The 20,709-nt window shown below is 39.5% G+C and overlaps 1 protein-coding gene across 16 annotated transcripts in view; it reads left to right on the forward strand.

The window, feature by feature from the left end:
* The window catches only part of NSMCE2 (NSE2 (MMS21) homolog, SMC5-SMC6 complex SUMO ligase), a 274,405-nt gene that overhangs the window by 5,985 nt on the left and 247,711 nt on the right, over window positions 1-20,709 (forward strand). For 7 of the 16 annotated variants that reach the window (XM_001152705.8, XM_016959853.4, XM_016959845.4 and 4 more), the window contains 2 exons: window positions 4,193-4,288; window positions 4,459-4,629. In XM_001152705.8, the coding sequence (XP_001152705.3) occupies window positions 4,473-4,629 (157 nt within the window). In that variant the 5' untranslated portion in view covers window positions 4,193-4,288; window positions 4,459-4,472. Of the gene's footprint in view, window positions 1-1,611; window positions 1,716-4,155; window positions 4,289-4,458; window positions 4,630-20,709 lie in introns of all 16 variants that reach the window. The other 9 variants (XM_024345273.3, XM_016959846.4, XM_063816566.1 and 6 more) reach the window with 4 other exon arrangements.

Genomic DNA, 20,709 nt, shown 5'->3' on the forward strand with positions numbered 1-20,709 from the left:
AAAAGCGTGTTTGCATTATATTGTAGAAAGCTTTGGATACTGTGCTAATTATGTTGAATTTTATTATATAGGCAGGAGGGAGTTAGGACCAACCCTTCCTGCTTTTTTCTGTCTTTATTACTGGCATCTCTGTCTTATTAGCAAGCTCAAAGACCTTAAGGTGAAGCATGCCTGGGTTATTAAAGGACTAGCAATGGCCAGATAATGTAGAACAGTGGTCTTCAAAGTGTGATTCTTGGATCAGCAAAATCTACATTACCTGGAAATTTGTTAGAAATGCAGATTCTTAGGTCCCTTCCCAGACATACTGAATTAGAAATTCTGAGGGTGAGGTCCAGCAATCAGTGTTTTAATGGGCCCATCAGATGATTCAATACACTGACACTGCATGTCTCCTAGATATATCAGAGTTAGAATTCATAGAGGACTTGTTAAAACATAGATTGTTGGGGCCTGAGAATTTGCATTTCTAACAAGTTCATAGGTGATGCTGGTGACACTTGGTCAGGAACCATTTGGAGAACCACTATTGTCAGTTATTACGAAGCTCTTTGGCCATTACTCCCGGTGAGTCAGGAAGTCCTTAGGAGTTTTTGAGCAGAGGAGTCACATGATCTTACATACATTTTCAAAGGTTTACTCTGGCTGCTGTGTTGAGAATAGGGTGGAAGAGGCAAGACTGAGAGCAGGGAGACCAGGTAGGACACTGTTGGAGTAATTCAGGCAAGAGATGATGGTTTGAATCACGGTGTTATCAGCAGAATTGGTGAGAGTGGTTGGATTCTGAAGATACTTTGACTACAGAGCTGGCAAAATTGATGTTGAGTTTGGTATAGGATATGAGGGGAGGAGGAGAAGGATCAAGTATGAACCAGGAGTTTTGGTTCAACAAATGGAAGGATGGAGTTGCTATTTAGTAAGATGGGGCAAATTGTAAAAGGAGTAGGTTTGGGAGAGGGGTAGGGCGGGAGAGAAGGAACGTGGGCCTTCCATGTTGGACGTTTTAAGTTCTGGAGTGATCTTGCCAATGGTATTTAGATGGAATGGGTCTAGTTGGGAACACTAGGTGGATGGGAGAGGATGGAAAAGAGAGATCAGAGCACTGAGCCCTGGGCATACCACCTATACTACAGTTTTGGAGACATGTGCTGTTTTAGGTGCTGGAGATACATAGTATTACATTCATTCCTTCTTTCAGCAAGCCTTTGTTGAATGGCCACTAATGTGCCATGCATTGTTTTAGGTGCTTGGAATACAGCAGTGAACAAAACAGAAAAAGTCAAAAAGTCTGTAAGTTTAAGGAACTTACAGTGTAATTGGGGACTAGACACTATAAACCTAATAAATACAAGAATGTCATTTGGCAATACCTGCCTTGAGGAAAGATAAAGCAGAAGCAGAAGGGTGGGAATGCCTGGGGGTGGAGATTGGGAGGGCTTGCCGTTGTATATCAGATGGCCAGGGAAGGCCTTACTGATGAGGTGATACTCAAAGGGAGACCTTAGGGAAGTAAGGGAATTGACCTAGTAGATATCTAGGGGACCAGTATCATGGCAGAGGGAACCAAGAAGGCATAGCCCTGAGGCAGGGCTGTATTTGATTTGGGTATAGAAGGAGAAGAAAAAGAAGCTTGGATTCTGAACCTGGGACCCTACAACATATGGAGCTCAAGGAGATGGAGAGGAAACAGAAAGGAGAATGAGAACAAGAACAAGGTAGGCGGGTGCAGAAAGTGCATCAGGAAGGGAGTGATTAACTGTGTTGCATACTGCTGGCTGATAGGTCAAAGGAGATAGGGCTGAGCATTGATAACAAATTTAACATTAAGTCTTTTCAAGTGACCTTGACAAGAGCAGTTGCAGTGCAGTGATAGAGATGGAACCCTAGTGGGGGTGGGTTCCAAAGGGAATGGAAGGAGAGGATTTGGAGACAAATGTATACAAATCTACAGACAAGTTTTGCTCTAAGGCTGAGTAGAGAAATGGGGCTGGTAACCAGAGGGGTAAGTGGGAGTAAAGTCGGAGGATGTTTTTGAGATGGGAGAAGTAACGGTGTATTTGTTTGCTGAAGGGAATGATTCAGTAGAGAGGGAAAATTTAATGATGCAGGAAAGCAAGGAGAATTGCTGGGAGAATGTCTTAGAGTAGGGAGGGAGGGATAAGATCTAGTGGATAATTGGAGTGGAGGTGGCCTTATCTAGGAGCAACAGTTTATTCATTTTAACAGGAGGGAAACAGAGTGTATGAGAACTGATGCTGATAGGTGGAGAGGTAACGGTGGGAGCTTGCAAAATTTCTATTCTGACTGCTTCTGTTTCCTCAGGAAATTAGGAAATGAGATCTTTCAGTGAGAGTGAGGATAGAGGAGGAAGTGTTGGAAATTTCTAGTGAGAGGAGTCATAAAAGAGCATAATAGAATCAGGAAAAGTCAAGTATTGTCTTATGTACTCTGCAATGATGTGTGCACTTCATTCCTACCTGCCTTTTCCTTTGCCTGAATGCCCTTCTCCATTACCCTTCCATCTGTTAAACTTCGTCTTTTATCCTTTAAACTCAATTCTATGTTCCCTTCTTTGATCCGGTCAGGCAAAGTTGAGCATTTTCTTATCTGTGCCTCAGCTTTGCAGTAACTCCCATGTTGCTTTAATTATCAGGTTTATGTTTTATCTCTGTCTCTTCTACTCAGTGGTGAGCCCCTGGGAGTAGAGGCTGAATTTTTTTATTTTTATTTTTTTGAGACTGCGTCTTGCTCTGTTGCCCGGGCTGGAGTGCAGTGGCATGATCTTGGCTCACTGCAACCTCCGCCTCCCAGGTTCAAACAATTCTCCTGCCCAGCTTCCCGAGTAGCTGGGATTACAGGTGCCCACTACCATGCCCTGCTGATTTTTGTATTTTTAGTAGAGACAGGGTTTTGCCATGTTGGCCATGCTGGTCTTGAACTCCTGACCTCAGGTGACCCTCCTGCTTCAGCCTCCCAAAGTGCTGTGATTACAGGGGTGAGCCATTGCGCCTGGCCAAAGGCTGAATATTTCTAGTGCCTGGGATAGTGCCTGGCTCATGATAGGTTTTCATCAAATTAGAATAACAAAATAATTCTTTAAAAGGAGAGTGTCTTAAGAGTGCTCATCTTGAAAACTGTGGTATTCTCATGCTAAAGGAAGTGCCTGGCACTGAAAGAGATACTAAATATTTGAATTGACAAATGAGTTGTACTGTGGATGTTTGAGGTAAACAAACACTTCAAATTAGAAATCTTATGCATCTCTGTGCATCTTGCATGTCTCTATGCCCTTCTCTTTTTATATCCTGTGGATTTTTGAATGGGTCTCATGATTGACATGGTAGATACTCAATACTTATGAGTGAAATGAATGAATGAACCTAATTAAAAAGGACTAATAATGGAGAAACTACAATAGTAGTTCAGCTGTGAGATAAAGGTGGTAGCAATGATGAGGATGGAAATGCCAGAGATACTACACAGTTCCCCACTTAGGAAGGGCAGAAGGGAAGGCTCTAATGCTAATTAATTGTGTACTGTATGCTATACCATAACATGATTATTCCTTTCCATTTTAAAGATGGTAAAGCTGAGATTCAGAGATGTTTAGCAGTCTTCATGTTATGTCTGTCTGATTCCATGAAAATACCCCTTTTTCTGCTGCCATAGAGCCTTGTTAATAGCCCTCCCATCCCTTTAAAACTGTGAATTCTCCCCACTTTTCTAGTTGGTTTCAGTGGATTGAGTTTCAAATGGCTTCTGAATTAAGCAGAGATGTCCTTTTGTAGGCAGCTTTACATTGCTTTACTAAGCTGAAACAAATTGTGGTTGAAGATATAGATTAGGAAGTGTTAAATATGAAGGTAATAACTGAAACTGTTATAGTGGATGTGCTGCCAGAAGACAAGTTTATACAGAAATTCTGCTTTCACTGACTCTGGGATCTCACCAAGTCTATTAATCTGTTAGAAGCCAGAGGAACTGGCAGGAATATAGATTTTCTCTTTTTTTTTTACAGTTTCCAGAATTCAGTAGTTTAACGATTACAGGTTTTCAAAATAGTTTACTAATAAACTATTTTATTAGTATTTTTTTTCTCTTTGGAAAATTGCATCATATGAGTGGTCTACTTTTTCTAACCCATTTATCTTGTAGGCTTTTAAGAACTGTGCTATTGTTGACTTCTTCACAGAATCAAGCACTCTTTTGGAAGAGGGTAATCTCTCTCCAAAAACTGAGGACACTTACCTTCCCCATATATTGAGTCCAGCTGTGTTTGGTGGCCCAGGTGAGTGGCACAATGATTTGGTGTCTTTTCTATAGGATATACAGAATAGTGTGGCATTTATGAGATATTGGATACATTTGTATGAATGTTTACAGCAGTTTTATTAATATTTTCCTGTGCAGTTATTATTCTGACTTACGAATCTTGTTTCATTTTGTTTGAAAACTTAGGTACTAATTTCAAGATGCCAGGACGTTCCAGTTCAAATTCAGGTTCAACTGGTTTCATCTCCTTCAGTGGTGTAGAGTCTGCTCTCTCCTCCTTGAAAAACTTCCAAGCCTGTATCAACTCTGGTATGGACACAGCTTCTAGTGTTGCTTTGGATCTTGTGGAAAGTCAGAGTAAGTAAAATTAAAACCTCTTTTGTGTCTACTTTGAGGTAACACTGTGTGGTGGTATTTATCTGGGGGTGCCTTTTGAGTATCCTTGGGGGAATGATTTAACCCCTCTAGGCATCTGTTGTCTCATTTTATTCTACACACCACAGCAGGGTACCGAGGGTGAAATAAGATTGACTCATTCATGTGTGTTCAGACAGTTAAGTTCCATGAGAAACTGCGCTAGAAATGTATGGGCAAAGATTTGAAGATCCTGACCCCAAGGAACATACAATCTAAAGTATTTGACATTTGTGAACTGTAAGGTGTATAAATTTATTATGATATTGTTATTTTCCAGTAGTTTATACTTTGGTCATACTTGATTAACCAGTAGATAGACTAAGCTTATGCTAGGGATACCAGCAAAGGAAGGCCTTAACAAAAATGAGAAAAGTTCAACTTTAATGAATTTTACCTACATTTGTTCAATCAAGAAGATCTAGAAAGATGTGATTTGCAGGCCAGGTGCAGTGGCTCACCCCTGTAATCCTAGCACTTTGGGAGGCCGAGGCGGGCAGATCACGAGGTCAGGAGTTTGAGACCAGCCTGGCCAATATGGTGAAACCCCGTCTCTACTAAAAATACAAAACCAACATGGTGAAACCCTGTCTGTACTAAAAATACAAAAAATTAGCTGGGTGTGGTGGCAGGTGCCTGTAATTCCAGCTACTCGGGAGGCTGAGACAGGAGAATTGCTTGAACCCGGGAGGTGGAGGATGCAGTGAGTCGAGACCGAGCCACTGCACTCCAGTCTGGACAACAGAGCAAGACTCCATCTCAAAAAAAAAAAGAAAAAAGATGTTATTTGCTTTCTTTGGAGTAGAATCGTTTTTATTTTATTTTACACATGGAGCCAGAGGAGCAGCATGATCCTTTTGTTTTGTTTTTAATGGCATAGGTTTTGAGCAATTTGTGATGTGCCTTGGTGTGATTTTTTTTGTCCTGACTGATATTGTTTGAGATTTATGGATCTGTCAGCTTATAGTTTTTTGAGTCAAATTTGGAAAAATTTCTGCTACTATTTCTTCAAATATATATTTTTTATTCCTCCGCTCTCCTCTCCTTCTGTGTGACTCACATTTCATGTATGTTAGATGGGTTGATATTGTCCCATAAATCAGTGGAACTTGATAGATTTTTTCCAGTCTTTTTACTCTTTAGCTTCAATTTGAATAATTTCTATTGCTAAGTTCATTCATCTTGTCTACTGCAGTGTCTAATCTGATAATTCCATTTAGTGAATTTAAAAATTTCAGTTACTGTATTTTTAATTGTTGAAGACATAACAAAGAATTAAGTAGAATCTTTTTTTTTAGTCTTCCATTTCTTTCTTCATTGTGTCCATATTTTCCTCTACATTCTTGAGTATATGGAGCATGTTTATAATAGCTATTTTAATATCCTTGTATGTTAATTCTGTCATCTCTATGTGTATTATGTTGTTGAGTGTTTGGATTTTGTTGTCTTTTTTTTTTTTTTTCGGCCGGAATTTTGCTCTTGTTGCCCAGGCTGGAGTGCAATGGTGCGATCTCGGCTCACTGCAACCTCCGCCTCCCGGGTTCAAGCGATTCTCCTGCCTCAGCCTTCAGAGTAGCTGGGGTTACAGGCATGCGCCACCACGCCCAGCTAATTCTGTAATTTTAGTAGAGACGGGGTTTCTTCATGTTGGTCAGGCTGGTCTCAAAGTCCCAACCTCAGGTAATCCGCCTGCCTTGGCCTTCCAAAGTCTTGGAATTACAGGCATGAGCCTCCGTGCCCAGCTTGTTGTCCTCTTTTAAATAGTGTTGGAGTTTGTTTGTTGGGCAGCTAAGTGATTGTGGATTAGGCTGATCCTTTCTAGGCTTATCGTTAAGCTTTGTTAGGTCAAGTCTAGTATAGCCTTTATGTTAGGGCTAATTTAGCCTTGTTACAAAGCATGGCCCTTCCGGAGTCTCTCTTGATTGCCCCGAGGGTTCAGTGCGATAGCTCTACTCTGGCTGGATGGAATTTGAGTGTCTCCCGGTCCTAGGTCCTATGTGACTGAACCTGGGAGTTGTTCACTTAATAGCTGTCAGCACTTGTTCCTCAGCATCTTAGGACTCAGCATCAGGCTCAAGGGGACCCCAGTGCAGATTCCTAGAGCTCTTTATCTGCATAGCTCCCTCCCTCTCTTGCAAACCCTGCTGGCTGCCTCAGCCTCCCTGAACTGAAGTCTCTGTCTCCTCAATCCTTCAAGACTGCTGTGCTAGGCCGAGCATGGTGGCTTCTACCTGTAATCCCAACACTTTGGGAGGCCGAAGCAGGAGGATCTCCTGAGGTCAGGAGTTCCAGGCCAACCTGACGAAACCCTGTCTCTACTAAAAAACAAAAATTAGGCATGGTGGAGGATGCCAGTAGTCCCAGCTACTGGGGAGGCTGAGGCAGGAGAATTGCCTGAACATGGGAGAAGGGGGTTGCGGTGAGCCGAGATTGTGCCACTGTACTCCAGCCTGGGGAACACAGTGAGACCCCGTCTCAAAAACTCCCTTGGATTCCTCCTCCCTTGTGCAGGGAGGAGGCCATTGCAAGACTTTTCCCAGTTTTCCCTTATTGCAGTAATTACAGTCCTGTCCCGCCTTTGTCCTACTGTCCCACAGCTATTGTTTCATGTATTTTGTTTAGTTTTTCAGTCATTCATGGCAGGTGGACCAGCTCCATACAGTTCTTCATTTACGGCTAACAGCAGGTGTCACTCATAATCTTTTTAGTGGGTGGCTTCCAAATGTTTTAACCCTGCCCAGTCTGTTTTTGAGTATGTTTTTGGTGATCATAATTTAGCTTTGATAGATAGGCCTGGATAAAAGTCATAATAAAATCTTAAACCATAAGAGAGAAGACTGGAACATAACCCCTTGGGAGATTGTATCAGTTTTTTTCAGGATTCTCTTTGAAGATTCCTGGGAGTTTTAGCTACAGAGTTCTTTTTTTTTCTCTTGGTTTTGTTTTGTTTTAAATAAGAGGTATATTTTGTTATAAAATACAACATGTGCAATTTAAGAAGAATTATAAACATCATTTTTTGAAAGGTTCATGCTCTAAAGCCAAAGTTGGCAAAGTTTTTCTATAAAGGGCCAGATAACAAATATTTTCAACTCTGTAGGCCATGTGGTTTCTGTCACAACCCGCTGTTGTAGTGCAAAACCCACCATAGATGGTACGTAAATGAATGGGCATGGCTGTGGTCTTATAAAACTTTATTTACAAAAATGGGCAGTGGGCCGGATTTGGCTCACAGGCCTTAGTTTGTCAACACCTGCTTTAGTGCCTCAGGTTGTCATTAAGTAATTTTTAAAAGAAAGATGTATTTATTTTTTAATATTCGCATTAATTTTACAGCAAATACTTGATTTTGCATTTACCAAAAAAAGTTAATTTAAGAAAAATTTTGAGCAAGTTATATGGGAAAAAAAGTGAACTAAACAACTTAGACAGACACAGAGTCACCAGGAGCCTGGACTTCTTACGAACTCAATATGTATATGAATACGTGTGTGTGTGTGCATACACACACACACACACACACACACACATTTTAACTAATACCAGGAGTCAAAATAACAAAGTAGTCAACATAAACTAACCCAGTGACTATTCTGCATATAATTCAGCTCTAGGTTTTAAAGAGGACATAAACAAGTATTAAGTAGTTCTTCCCTTCATAGAGTTTACCATCTTAGTGGGAAGACAAACACATATTAAAATACTAAAACAATGAGAAAACAGAAAAGATGTTATAAAGCTGCAAATAACTAATATCACCACTGATCTTATCAGAAAAGTCATACGCTCTCAAATTTATAATGGTGAACACAAATTTTTCAAAGTTCTAATTTTTTCTTTAAAACTTTCATTTTGGGCTGAGTGTGGTGGCTCATGTCTGTAATCCCAGCACTTTGGGAGGCCGAGGCAGGTGGATCACGAGGTCAGGAGTTTGAGACCAGCCTGACCAACATGGTGAAACCCATCTCTACTAAAAATACAAAAATTAACCGGGCGTGGTGGTGCGCACCTGTAATCCGAGCTACTCGGGACTCAGGAGGCTGAGGCAGGAGAATAGCTTGAACCTGGGAGGCGGAGGTTGCAGTGAGCAGAGATCACGCCACTGCACTCCAGCCTGGGCGACAGAGCAAGACTCCATCTCAAAAAAAAAACAAACAACTTTCATTTTGGCTGCGTGCTATGGCTCACACTTGTAATCCTAGCACTTTAGGAAGCCGAGGCTGGTAGATCACCTGAGTTCAGGAGTTGGAGACCAGCTGGCCAACATGACGAAAACCTGTCTCTACTAAAAATACAAAAATTACCTGAGCGTGGTGGCGGGCACCTATAATCCCGGCTACTCGGGAGGCTGAGGCAGGAGAATCGCTTGAACCCTGGGGGCGGAGGTTGCAGTGAGCCGAGATCACGCCACTGCACTCCAGCCTGAGTGAAATAGCAAAATTCTGTCTCAAAACAACAACAACAACAAAAAACTTTCATTTTACCATTAGCAACAAATGCTGTTAGTTGTTGTCTTTGAAATTACAGTTGCACAGGCTCACTTTCTTCATTTTTGAGAAAATGTCTTTCAGATACCCAAACCTGAATAACCATAGTTTGTCTGTGAATTGTTCTATATTGTACTGTTTTATCAAGGACATTCTTTTTTTTTTTTTTTTTTTGAGATGGAGTCTTGCTCTGTCCCAGGCTATAGTGCAGTGGCATGTAGTTTACATCTTTGTAGTTTTCAAAGATGTGTCATCTCTTCTCATGCCTCTCTGCCAGGGCAAGTCTGTGAATGGGCTTCAGAGGTTTGGTTAATGCTCTGCAATTCTACAAAAATGTATGTGCATGAGGATTAAAAGTTTTACCAGATTCTTGCTAAATATTTGATAGCAACATTTAGAAGTAAAGGATTAAAGTTTTCTCTATATATTGGTTTTCTTTCTGTGATTTTGGAGCTATAGGGCAGAAAGATTACAGTTACTGTGGTCAGGCAGTTAATTGGGTATTGAGCTATGCTAAAGTATGGTGATGATGATGAATTTGTTACATACTTAACTGGTGCTCTTTTTACATGTGCTATTTCATTTGATCCTAACAGTAATCCTGTGCAGTAGGGACTGTTGCTGTCCCCACTTTACACATGAGAAAAATTGAGGCTTAGTGAAGTTACATGCATTTTTTAAGGTCACAAAGTTAGTAAATGTTTGAGTAGGGATTTGATTATAAGCAGTCTGACTTCATAGTTTCTGCCCTTCACCATTACACTTCATAAAAAATGTATTGTGCCAGCGTCATGGCCTGTGCAGTCAAATGACATTTAGCGACGTTTTGCTGAGATAATTTTGGTTGTTTTTTTCTTGAGGATAATGTTATCTGATTTTTTTTTTTAAATACCCAAATGAGGTTGCATGCTTTTTCTGAAACATCCTCTCATGGAGGTCATGTATGTTCATGGTGGGAAGGAGCTGGGACCTTTCAGGGCCTTTGTACTGACCCTAGACTGTCTACTTTCAGTTCTTGTAATGGCAGGAAAAGAAACCCCTGTTTGGCTAAGCAACAGCTCTCATGTTTGCTCTTCTTTGCAGCTGGTTACAGTCCTGACTCATGGAAGTGATACATCAAATTGATTGAATGATAGTCTGTTCTTTCATACATCCACAACTTGTGTTCTGGCTAAGAATCATTACCTTTTTAGATCTAGTTCCTTTTGTCTTACCTTAGTCCCCACGCAGCCAAAAAACAAAGTTTTCACTGTGTGGCAGTTACTTCAGAGTTCATGATGAGTAAAAAGCAACCAGCACAGTGAAAAATTACATGGTCAGGGACATTTACTGCCCTCGTGAATAACTGACCTTTTACATTTGCAAATGTTAAGCATTTCCTTGAGAAAATAGTTTTAAATCCGGGTGTTTTGGGGGTAAGATTCTAGTTTTGTTCCTGAATAAGACATTCTTAAATCTAGAAATTTGGTAAGTATGGGTGAAAAAAAACTCCCAGAAAATTGTGATCATCCATAACCCTATCACCCATCACCTTATTTTATGAAAAAGGGATAAGCATTTTGCTTAAACCTTTCATGTTCAAAATGTTTTGAGGCTGGTTGCGGTTGCTCACGCCTGTAATCCCAGCACTTTGGGAGGCCGAGGCGGGCAGATCACTTGAGGTCAGGAGTTCCAGATCAGCCTGGCCAACATGGTGAAACCCCATCTCTACCAAAAATACAAAAATTAGCTGGGTGTGGTGGTGCGTGCCTATAATCCCAGCTACTTGGGAGGCTAAGGCACAAGAATTGCTTGAACCTAGGAGGCAGAGGTTGCAGCGAGCCAAGATCACGCCACTGCACTGCAACCTAGGCAGTAGAGTGAGACCGTGTCTCAAAGAAAAAAAAATGGTTTGAAAATTACTTGATTATTTGATATGTCAATACAACTGACCTGATATTTTCAGGGCTTGATTTTTTAGAAAGATTTACATTCTGGATTTTTCACTGTGTTGTGATATATTTCTCCATTAGAGCACTGCTTTTTGTTATTAGGAGTCTAGTTGAGTTGGGGAGATTTCTTTTTGACCTTGTTCCTGTCTTTTATTTCATAATTATTGAATAGAAGGAGTAACTAGAAGTAGGTGGTTTCTAGTGGTGAGTGGTGGCCACAATGATAATAAAAATAACAATAACCCTAAGAAGCCAATGTTTGTATTCTTATACAGCTTTTATAACTGGAGCCAACTATACAAGCAAAATAGCATTATAACTTAAATTAGTGAAGATTATTAAACATATATACTTAATTATGCTCTATATAGTACTAAAAGTAAAAGGCAATGCCTACACCAGGATGTAGAGAAAAGGGAAACCCTTGTGTATTGTTGGTGCAAATGTAAATCAGTACAGTCATTATGGAAAACAGTATGGAGGTTCCTTTAAAAATTAAAAATAGAACTACCATATGATCTAGCAATCCCAGTAATGGGTATGTATCCAAGGGATGTATGTCAAAGAGATATCTGCCTTCTCATATTCACTGCAGCATTATTCACAATAGCCAAGATACAGAAGCAAACCTGAGTGTCTATCAATGGATGAATGCATAAAGAAAACTGTGTTGTGTATACATAATGGAATATTATTCAGTCTTAAAAAAAATGAAATACTGTCATTTGCAACAACGTGGGTGAATCTGGAAGATGTTTTGCTAAGCAAAATAAGCCAGCCACAGAAAGATAAATAGTGCTTGATCTCACTCGTATGTGGAATCTAAGGAAGTTGAACTCATAGAAACAGAGAGTAGAATGATGGTTACCAAGGGATTGGGGAAGGGAAGGGTGGGAGGATTGGGGAAATGTTGGTCAAAGGATACAAAATTACCATTAGGAGGAAAGAGTTCAAGAGATCTATTGTACAATATGGTGACTATAGTTAATAACTATTATATACTTGAAAATTGCTAAGAGAGTACATTTTAAGTGTTTTCACTACCAATAACTGATTTAAGTATGTGAGGTATTGTTAACTAGCTTGATATAGCCATTCCACAGTGTTTACATATTTCAAAACAAAATGTATACCATAAATATATTTAATTGTAGTCAATTAAAAATAAATTTAAAAGTGAATATTTATATATTAACAGAAAATAAGGGGGGGTGAGTCAATACGTACAGAATATGAAAAATCCAACTTTCAAAAACTCAGTTCTTTCTTGCTGATATCTTTGTGTTTCCTAGGACTGTGTTTATTCATTCATTTTAGTGTTACCATTGTAGACTTTATAGTTAAGCAAAGAACTGTTGTGGTGGCTCACACCTGTAATCCCAGTGCTTTGGGAGGCCAAGGCAGAAGGATCTCTTGAGGCCAAGAGTTTGAGACCACTCTGCACAACATAGTGAAACCTTGTCTCTACAAACATTTTTAAAATGAGTCAGGTGTGGTGGCATGCACCTGTAGTCCTAGCTACTCCAGAGGCTGAGGCAGGAGGAGCCCAGGAGTTCAAGGCTACAGCAAGATATGATTATACCGCTACACTTGAACCTGAGCAACAGAGCAAGACCCTGTCTCTAAAAAATAAATAAATAAAAATATATAGTTAAATGGGTAAAAAGAACAACTTATGAGAAATACATTTCTGGGGGAGGAGATTAAAGTGTACTAATAAAAAGAATCATAAGGAAAATTTTCACAATGATGTGGATTAGAACCTGAACACAATAAAGTGTAAACCAACCTTTCAACACCAGTTTAGGTGTGCAGAAAGATTTACCAGAATGAAATTCATAATTCATTTCCCCCGTCATCCTCTCCTTTCTCATCAGCAGGATCCACCATGTTCACATAGATGATCTGTTAATATCATCTTGATTCTGAAAGGGACCTTAGTGGTTAGGTAATCTCTCATGAATGCTTTTGCCCATTGGTTGTTCAGGGACTGGGAGCTTTTCAGAATGAGTGAGGTTTAGCAGGTTCTAGGATTGGGTAGAGGGTAGAGGAGTGGTGTGACAACTACTTTTATGAATTTGATAGGATTCTTCTCCCTTTGGTTGTGAACCAAAAGAAGTAAATTCCCAGTTATTAAGATTAAATCTAATTAGATTTAGACTTGTTTTTAGATTGTATTCTCAAGAAGTTACCTATAAGCACATGATCTTCTGAAAATCTGAACATAAATATTTTGCCCGGTATGTCTAGGCCCTTGAAATTTAGAATTGCAGCATGTCCTTCATCCCACTCCTTTCAGAATCTCTTACCCCCTTCTCTGCTTTATTTTTCTCTCGACTGTTTAATACTTACCACTACCTCACTTTCTAACATACTGTATAATTGCTTTATTAATGTTATTTATTGTCTGTGTCTGCCCTGAATGTACGCTCTGTGACAGCAGGGGTTTTTATCAGATACCCCTACCCGCTGCTATTGCCTATAGGTACATGATACACAGTAAGCACTCAATAAATGAAAGAATATGTTTAAAACCTAACAGGAAAATTACTATAAAAATTTCCTCTGATTGTCTAACTCATTTATTCATATATACCCACACCCATGTTCATGGATTATATATGCACTCCATGCCTATACCCCATCCATATCCATGTATACATACATACGTACATATGTATATACAGCAGTGGGTGATTTTGCCCTCCAGGGTTCATTTGGCAGTGTCTGGAGACATTTCTGGCTGTCACAACTCGGGGATGCGGGGAGCATGTGTGCCCTGGCCTCTAGGTGTTCAGATGCTGCTAAACAGCCTTCAGTGAATGGGACAGCCCCTGCACAGCAAAGAACTGTGCAGCCTAAGCTGTCATTAGTGCTGAGGCTGAGAAACTCTGATACACACACTAATGTATGCATACATACATACATATACACATACATATACATACATAGTCACTGGTTAAAAAAATCTACTTAGAGAATTTTTGAAATTTGAAGTAGAAAACATAGGCAATACTAAGGGTTCTTTAGGTAAATAATACTTGGACCTTTATTGCTCTTTTTGCTGGCAGTTAAGGCTTTTCCTTATTTTCAGAGTTGATAGCATTCCTCGTGTTTCCCTTATATTTTATGTTTCTTTGTGTGTCATATTTCCCTCACTGGACTGTATGTCCTTGAGATTAGGATTCCCGTACAGCCATCCTCATGCTCCAACTCTCAGAGCTTGGCAGTGGACTTTGTACATTTTAGGTTCTCTTTAAATGCTTTTTGAGTGAACCAGTCAGTCAACCAAGTAACTAAGAAATTTGGGTGTTGGATTGTAGAAGCCACGGTAGGAATATTGACTCCACCCATGGAAATGGGCAAATGTCACAAATTAGACCCTCCCCAACAACTGGAGAGCTGGTTATGAAGCAGTTACCAGCACACCCCTGGGCATATCTGACATTGAAGCAAATTTGCATTTGGTAGACAGGTTTGGGAAAGGGCTTTAAAAGTAACAAAGCCTATATATTGGAGGAGCTTCAGAGTCATCCTTTTTCTCCACCAGTGAGATTCCATGTACATTGATTTATGTCTTGGAAATATGTGAAAGATGTTTCTATTAAATCTTTCAGGCCGGGCTCAGTGGCTTTCAGGCCGGGCTCAGTGGCTCACGCCTGTAATCCCAGCACTTTGGAAGGCCGAGTCACACAGATCACCTGAAGTCAGGAGTTCAAGACCACCCTGGCCAACACAGTGAAACCCCATCTCTGCTAAAAATACAAAAATTAGCCAGGCATGGTGGCAGATGTCTGTAATCCCAGCTACTTGGGAGGCTGAGGCAGGAGAATTGCTTGAACCAGGTGGGTGGAGGTTGCAGTGAGCCAAGATTGACAGAGTGAGACTCTGTCTCAATAAATAAATAAATAAATAAATAAATAAATAAATCTTTCATGGCCATTAGTATATTGTTTAGTCTTGACCTGGGAGATGCTTGCTGATGCAACTGTTTACAAAAATGTTGAAGTAGGTGAAGAAAAGGGAGCTGTCATAGCCTACAACAGGCAAGTATGAAATAAAGGTGTATGTTGTGGAAATCACTGAAAGAGGTCAATATCCTCATCCTCACTCCACAGAAGGGGAAATTAGGCTCATTGAATTGAAACAACTTACCATAAGGCACACACCCAAGTTGCAAATTGGGAATTTGCATTTGGACCCAGTTTGCCCAACTCCGGCCCCATGACCTAGATTTATCTGTAGTCTCTTTCCTTTCTTTCCTCTTTCTGCTAACCATGGATGAATGGCAGTAATCCTTGACAGCTGTTAGTGACGTATCAGACATCCAGTTCTTATTGCAAATATATGAGGCTTGTAATATGAATTCTGTTTCACAAACGACAAAACTTAAAGCTCAAAAAGTTAATTTTTGGACCAAGGTCACAGCTAACAAATGGCAGAACATTTGAACTTGGCAAGGCAGTATGGCACACAGGCTCATACACTGCTCACCACAGGTCCTTCAGTGCAATGACAATGACAACAAAGAAAGTTAATTTTTAAAAATGAGATCAAAGATTTTCTTCGTTATGTTAAAAAAATTATTATTATTATTATTTCCATTTTACTTGACCTAGCTTTCTATGACTTATTTTTACTAACTTATTTCTGTGTACAGGGAAGGTTTGGAAGAAAGTCTTTTGTCAGAAACTCATCCTATTATGGATAGTTGCTTTTATAATGTTAGAATTGGTTGCTCTGTGGGTGCGTGTGTGTGTGCGTATATGTGCACACATGGGAGTGTCTGTGTTTTGAAAGGACAAAATAAAAACTAATCAATAGAGCAGGTCTTTGAAATTCCTTAACCTACTTATGTCATTAGCAGTAATGTCTGTGATGTTACCTGTCATGGAGTCTTGAGCTTGCAAGGCTAGCTTTTCAGAGGTGATTTATTTTCTTCTAAGTGATATGTTTGCAGTTTGAGCCACAGAACAAAGCATAGTGCCTAATTATCACTATATGGGCCAATGGCCATGCTGAAGATATATCTCTTGATCCAGTTTTTTTACTTAAGCATATAACTTTTTTTTTTTTTTTTTGAGATGGAGCCTCTCTCTGTCACCCACTCTGGTGGGCAGTGGCATGATCTTGGCTCATTGCAACCTCCACCTCCTGGGTTCAAACAGTTTTCCTGCCTTAGCCTCCCAAGTAGCTGGGACTACAGGCGCTCTCCTCTAAGACCTAAATGGAAAAGAAACAGTTTAGCAGAGCTTCATCAGATTTGCTTTTTTCTTGATTACTTTATAATATAGTTACACAAAGCAGATGTATACAGTGGACTTGCAGTGGTGTCTATTAGCATTAGGGTAGCTGCTGCTTAATTTAAAAAATCACCAATATTCAGCCTCTTTGGCTTTTTTTTTTTTTTTTCTTTGAGACAGGGTCTTGCTCTGTCACCCAGGCTGGATTGTGGTGGCATGATCTCGGCTCACTGCAACCTCCACCTCCCAGGTTCAAGCAATTCTCACGCCTCAGCCTCCCAAAGTGCTAGGATTACAGGCGTGAGCCACTGCTCCCGGCCTTCAGTCTCTTTGGCTTTTTGTGTGTTTCCAAGTAAGTGTTCCTCCTTCCTAAGATACCATAATTTGCCATGTCTCCATATCTCGATATCCTGATACCAGTTAATGCGTTTTCTTTGTTCCATGGGGCTTTTTGCATTTATACCTTTTTTATTTTTATTTTATTTTTTTAAGAGATGGGGTCTTACTCTGTCGCCCAAGCTCACAGTAGTCTCTACTGCCCTGGCTCAAATGATTCTCCCAACTCAGCCTCCCAAAGTAGCTGGGACCAGAGGCGTACACCACCATCCCCAGCTAATTTTTTTATTATTTGTAGAGACAAGGTCTTGCTATGTTGCCCAGGCTAGTCACAAACTGGTCTTCCCTTTTAACTAGGTTTCCTGAGGACAAAGATCTCAGTGTGTTCATCTGATGTCTTCAGAGTCTGGGACTTTAATGCCTATTAGGTGTTCAATCCATATATAAATGTGTTAGTAACTGGCTTTCAAGACTGTGTTCTCTTAATACAAATATCTGGATCAAGAATGTAGGAAGTTACTTTCCAAAATGAGAAAATAAGCCCTTTTGTTAATTTTTGAACCTAATTTTTAAAGACCGCATTCAATTTTTGTGTATGGAATGTCTTAGCCAGAGGTTCTCAAACTTGAGGGTGCATCAGCATCATTTTAGAGAGCTTGCTGGGCCGGGCATGGAGAAGGGTCACAACTGTAATCTTAGCACTTTAGGAGGCCGAGGCGGGCGGATCACCTGAGGTCACGTGACCTCAGCCTGGCCAACATACCCAAACCCCATCTCTACTAAAAATACAAAAATTAGCTGGGCATGGTGGCACACGCCTCTAGTCCCAGCTACTCGGGAGGCTGAGGTGGGAGGATCACTTGAACCCGGGAGGCTAAGGTGGGAGGATCACTTGAACCTGCCAGGAGGCAGAGGTGGCAGTGAGCCGAGATTACACCACTGCACTCCAGCCTGGTGACTGTCTTAAAAACAAACAAACAAACAAACAAACACACACACACACACACACACACACAGATTGCTGGACCTTGCCACTAGAGTTTCAGTAGGTCTCGAATGAGTCTAAGAATGTGCATTTCTGAGAAGTTCCCAGGGTCTGCGGGTACACTTTGAGAACCCTTCTCTAGTCAATATTTCCCATTTGGTAGGAAATACCACTAGGTGGCACCAGAACACTTCTTATGAAGTAGCTATTGGCTTTTTGAACAGTGCTTATTGCACAGTTTAAGATTATATAAAAGATATAATCACTAAATTATTGGAATTTGGAGCCTGAATTATTTCATGTATATAAAAAGTAAAAATGTGTTGATTCTATTAGACCAGAGAACTATACGACTATTAAGGTTAAATTTTTAGATCAACTCTTCCAGGAATGAGGACTATACCTCTCACCGTTGCTGCTCTCATTTTCAGTTGTGTGGGTTAATCAGTTTCATTTACCAGTGATTGATGCAGATCCTTTCACAAAATAAAAATAAACATTTCATATGAATCATAAGTATTTATTCTTCCAAGTTAATGGATCTTGATTTTATTAATTACATTTTAAAACCACTTTTAAAAGACTTATACATATTGTGCGCATAAATTTCTTGTAATTTTGTCCTTCCTCCAGTGGCCCTGTTGTATTTGGGGCAGTTTTAGAATGTCAAAAAGGGTGAAATGTGCTTTCCTATTGGCTTCCTTACTCAGAAAGTTGAGTAGTTTCCTTTTTAAGAGCTATTGAGAGGAAAGTTTTGGCTGCTGTTCACCTCACCTCACCTCCTGTTACCGTGGAATCTCACTCCATAAATTTCCAATCATTCCAACACCTCCAGATTTTCTTTCTTCCACCGACTGTAACAACCTGAAAGTTGGCATGGTTTCTCCACATGATGGCGTGTGTGGAAATAATTACTTGCTGTGTTCCCCTGTTTGCTAAGCTCTCCCATTCACATTAGGATGTCGCTTTGTGAAACAGTAAATGAGTCACTTTTTAGTTTTTCAAACAGCGTGTATAGTATCTGAATACCGTCTGGGTTTTTCTAGAATCCTGAGAATAATTTTTCTATTAATTCTGCTTTTTTGTCTTTGGAGCTGAAGCTTGGTTTAGGTTTCAGTGGCCTAACAGGGTTTGCAAATGACCATCACAGAAAAAATGGAATTGGAGTCACTCAATCAGATTAAAATTAGACTAGCACTTTATTATATCCCTTTGATCATTGGAAATAATTGAGACTAGTTTAATGCTAAGCAAAGATGACAGCTTATGGAAGAAGTAGATAGAACAGACTTTAGCATTATTTTTGAGACATCAGATTCCTTTTTAAAAGACATAAAATTTTACATCTTCCAAGGAGCTTTTTGTAGATTGGCAATTAACATAGCGAAACCAACTTGATTATTCTAGAGAAGATTATTTTATTATCCAGACCTATTTTTTCTCCCTCTTCTTTCTGTACTTTATAAATGAAATTATTTGTTATATATAAATGTAAAGCATTATTTATATGTGTAAAGCATTATTATTTATATATGTAAAGCATTATTTATATAAAGTATTAGCCACATGTGTAATTTAAAATTTTCTGCTGTCCTTATTACAAAAAGTAAGAAGAAAGAGGAAATATTACTTTTAGAAATGTTTTATTTAAACAAATATGTCTAAAATATTTTAACATATAATCAATATGAAAGTTACTAATATTATTTTGACTTTTTTGATACTAAAATTAGAATCTTACAGTACATGTCAATCTGGACTAGTCAATATTTAGTAGGCACATGTGAAAAGTGGGTACTGCATTAGATAACAGCACAGATATAGGTTATTTCATTTGTCAGTGACTGTGTCAGAGAAGGGTAAGAAAGCATAAGGATATTTAAATCAATCATCATGTAACATTTTAGAAGTTTTGGAGAGTACTCAAATCAAACCAGTCGGTAAAACGAGTTATTATCTGTTGATTTCTTTTGTATTTGTCACTTTTCTACCCTAGGTGTGATTGGTATTTTAATACATAAAATGCCAATTTTAAAAATAGTTTAGTCAGCCTAAAATGACTTACTTCTGAGGTTCCTGCTAGTATTTGCTTCTGTTTGAAATGTCATGATAATTTGAATCCACATCTACAGTACTTTCATATTTTGTGGCTGACGTGGTAAACTAGTTTCTTATGATATTGGGCAAGCCAGAGGTTAAGCCTGTTAACTTCAGCAGCCAGAATACTGTACTCTAGTTGCTATAAACAATTAGGCCTGTCAGCAATTGACCTTGGAAATGCTAATTTGCTTGTCCCTGGGTGCTGCCTCAGGCACTGGCTTTCTCTCTGTGGGTGGGAGTTATGAACCCAGTTTGGAGGAGAACTTTAGGCATTTGGGGCAAGCTCCAAACAGATGTGCTTCTTGCTTCATTTTTGCATGTGACCAAGTCGCAAGAGGCGCATTCCTTGCATGAATTTCTTTGAAGGCCTTGTAGAATCAGACATGTATGCCTAGACTAAAGTTGAGAGGAAGCTTTATTACTTTTGAATTTACCCTTCCCTCTTCATTCTACTGCACATCTGCCATAACGAAGGTTGATTTAAAAATGCTACACAGTGATTTTCATCACTATTTCATTGTATTTCTTAAACTTATTGAAAAAGGACTTGGAAGGCATCTTTTATTAACTCTTTTGGTTTTGTGTTTATTACTACCATTATAGTAGAGCCAGGAGAAAGTGGCCTGAATAAGTGAGGAGAAAGAAATGTTAGTTGGAAAAGCTATATATACATGGTGAGAAGTTATAGGTAGCGTGCTCAGTAGATGAAGAAGAGAAAGAGAATATTTATAAAATTCAGAGTTACTGTCTTTTTAAACTGGTGGTGACAGCAGTGGCAGATTTTACTCCAAGACAAAGATTTGCGCTTCCTCTTCTTTTGGGCAGGTAATTTTGGACAAGGTAATTTTGTCCCTTTATTGTACAATACTGATTCAAACATTTATTTGAAGTTGGTTGATTGCCACTGTTGTTAGGTAATTGTTAGCATTTTATGTTGATCA

The sequence above is a fragment of the Pan troglodytes genome, chromosome 7 (assembly GCF_028858775.2).
Source record: "Pan troglodytes isolate AG18354 chromosome 7, NHGRI_mPanTro3-v2.0_pri, whole genome shotgun sequence".
Lineage (NCBI taxonomy): Eukaryota > Metazoa > Chordata > Mammalia > Primates > Hominidae > Pan > Pan troglodytes.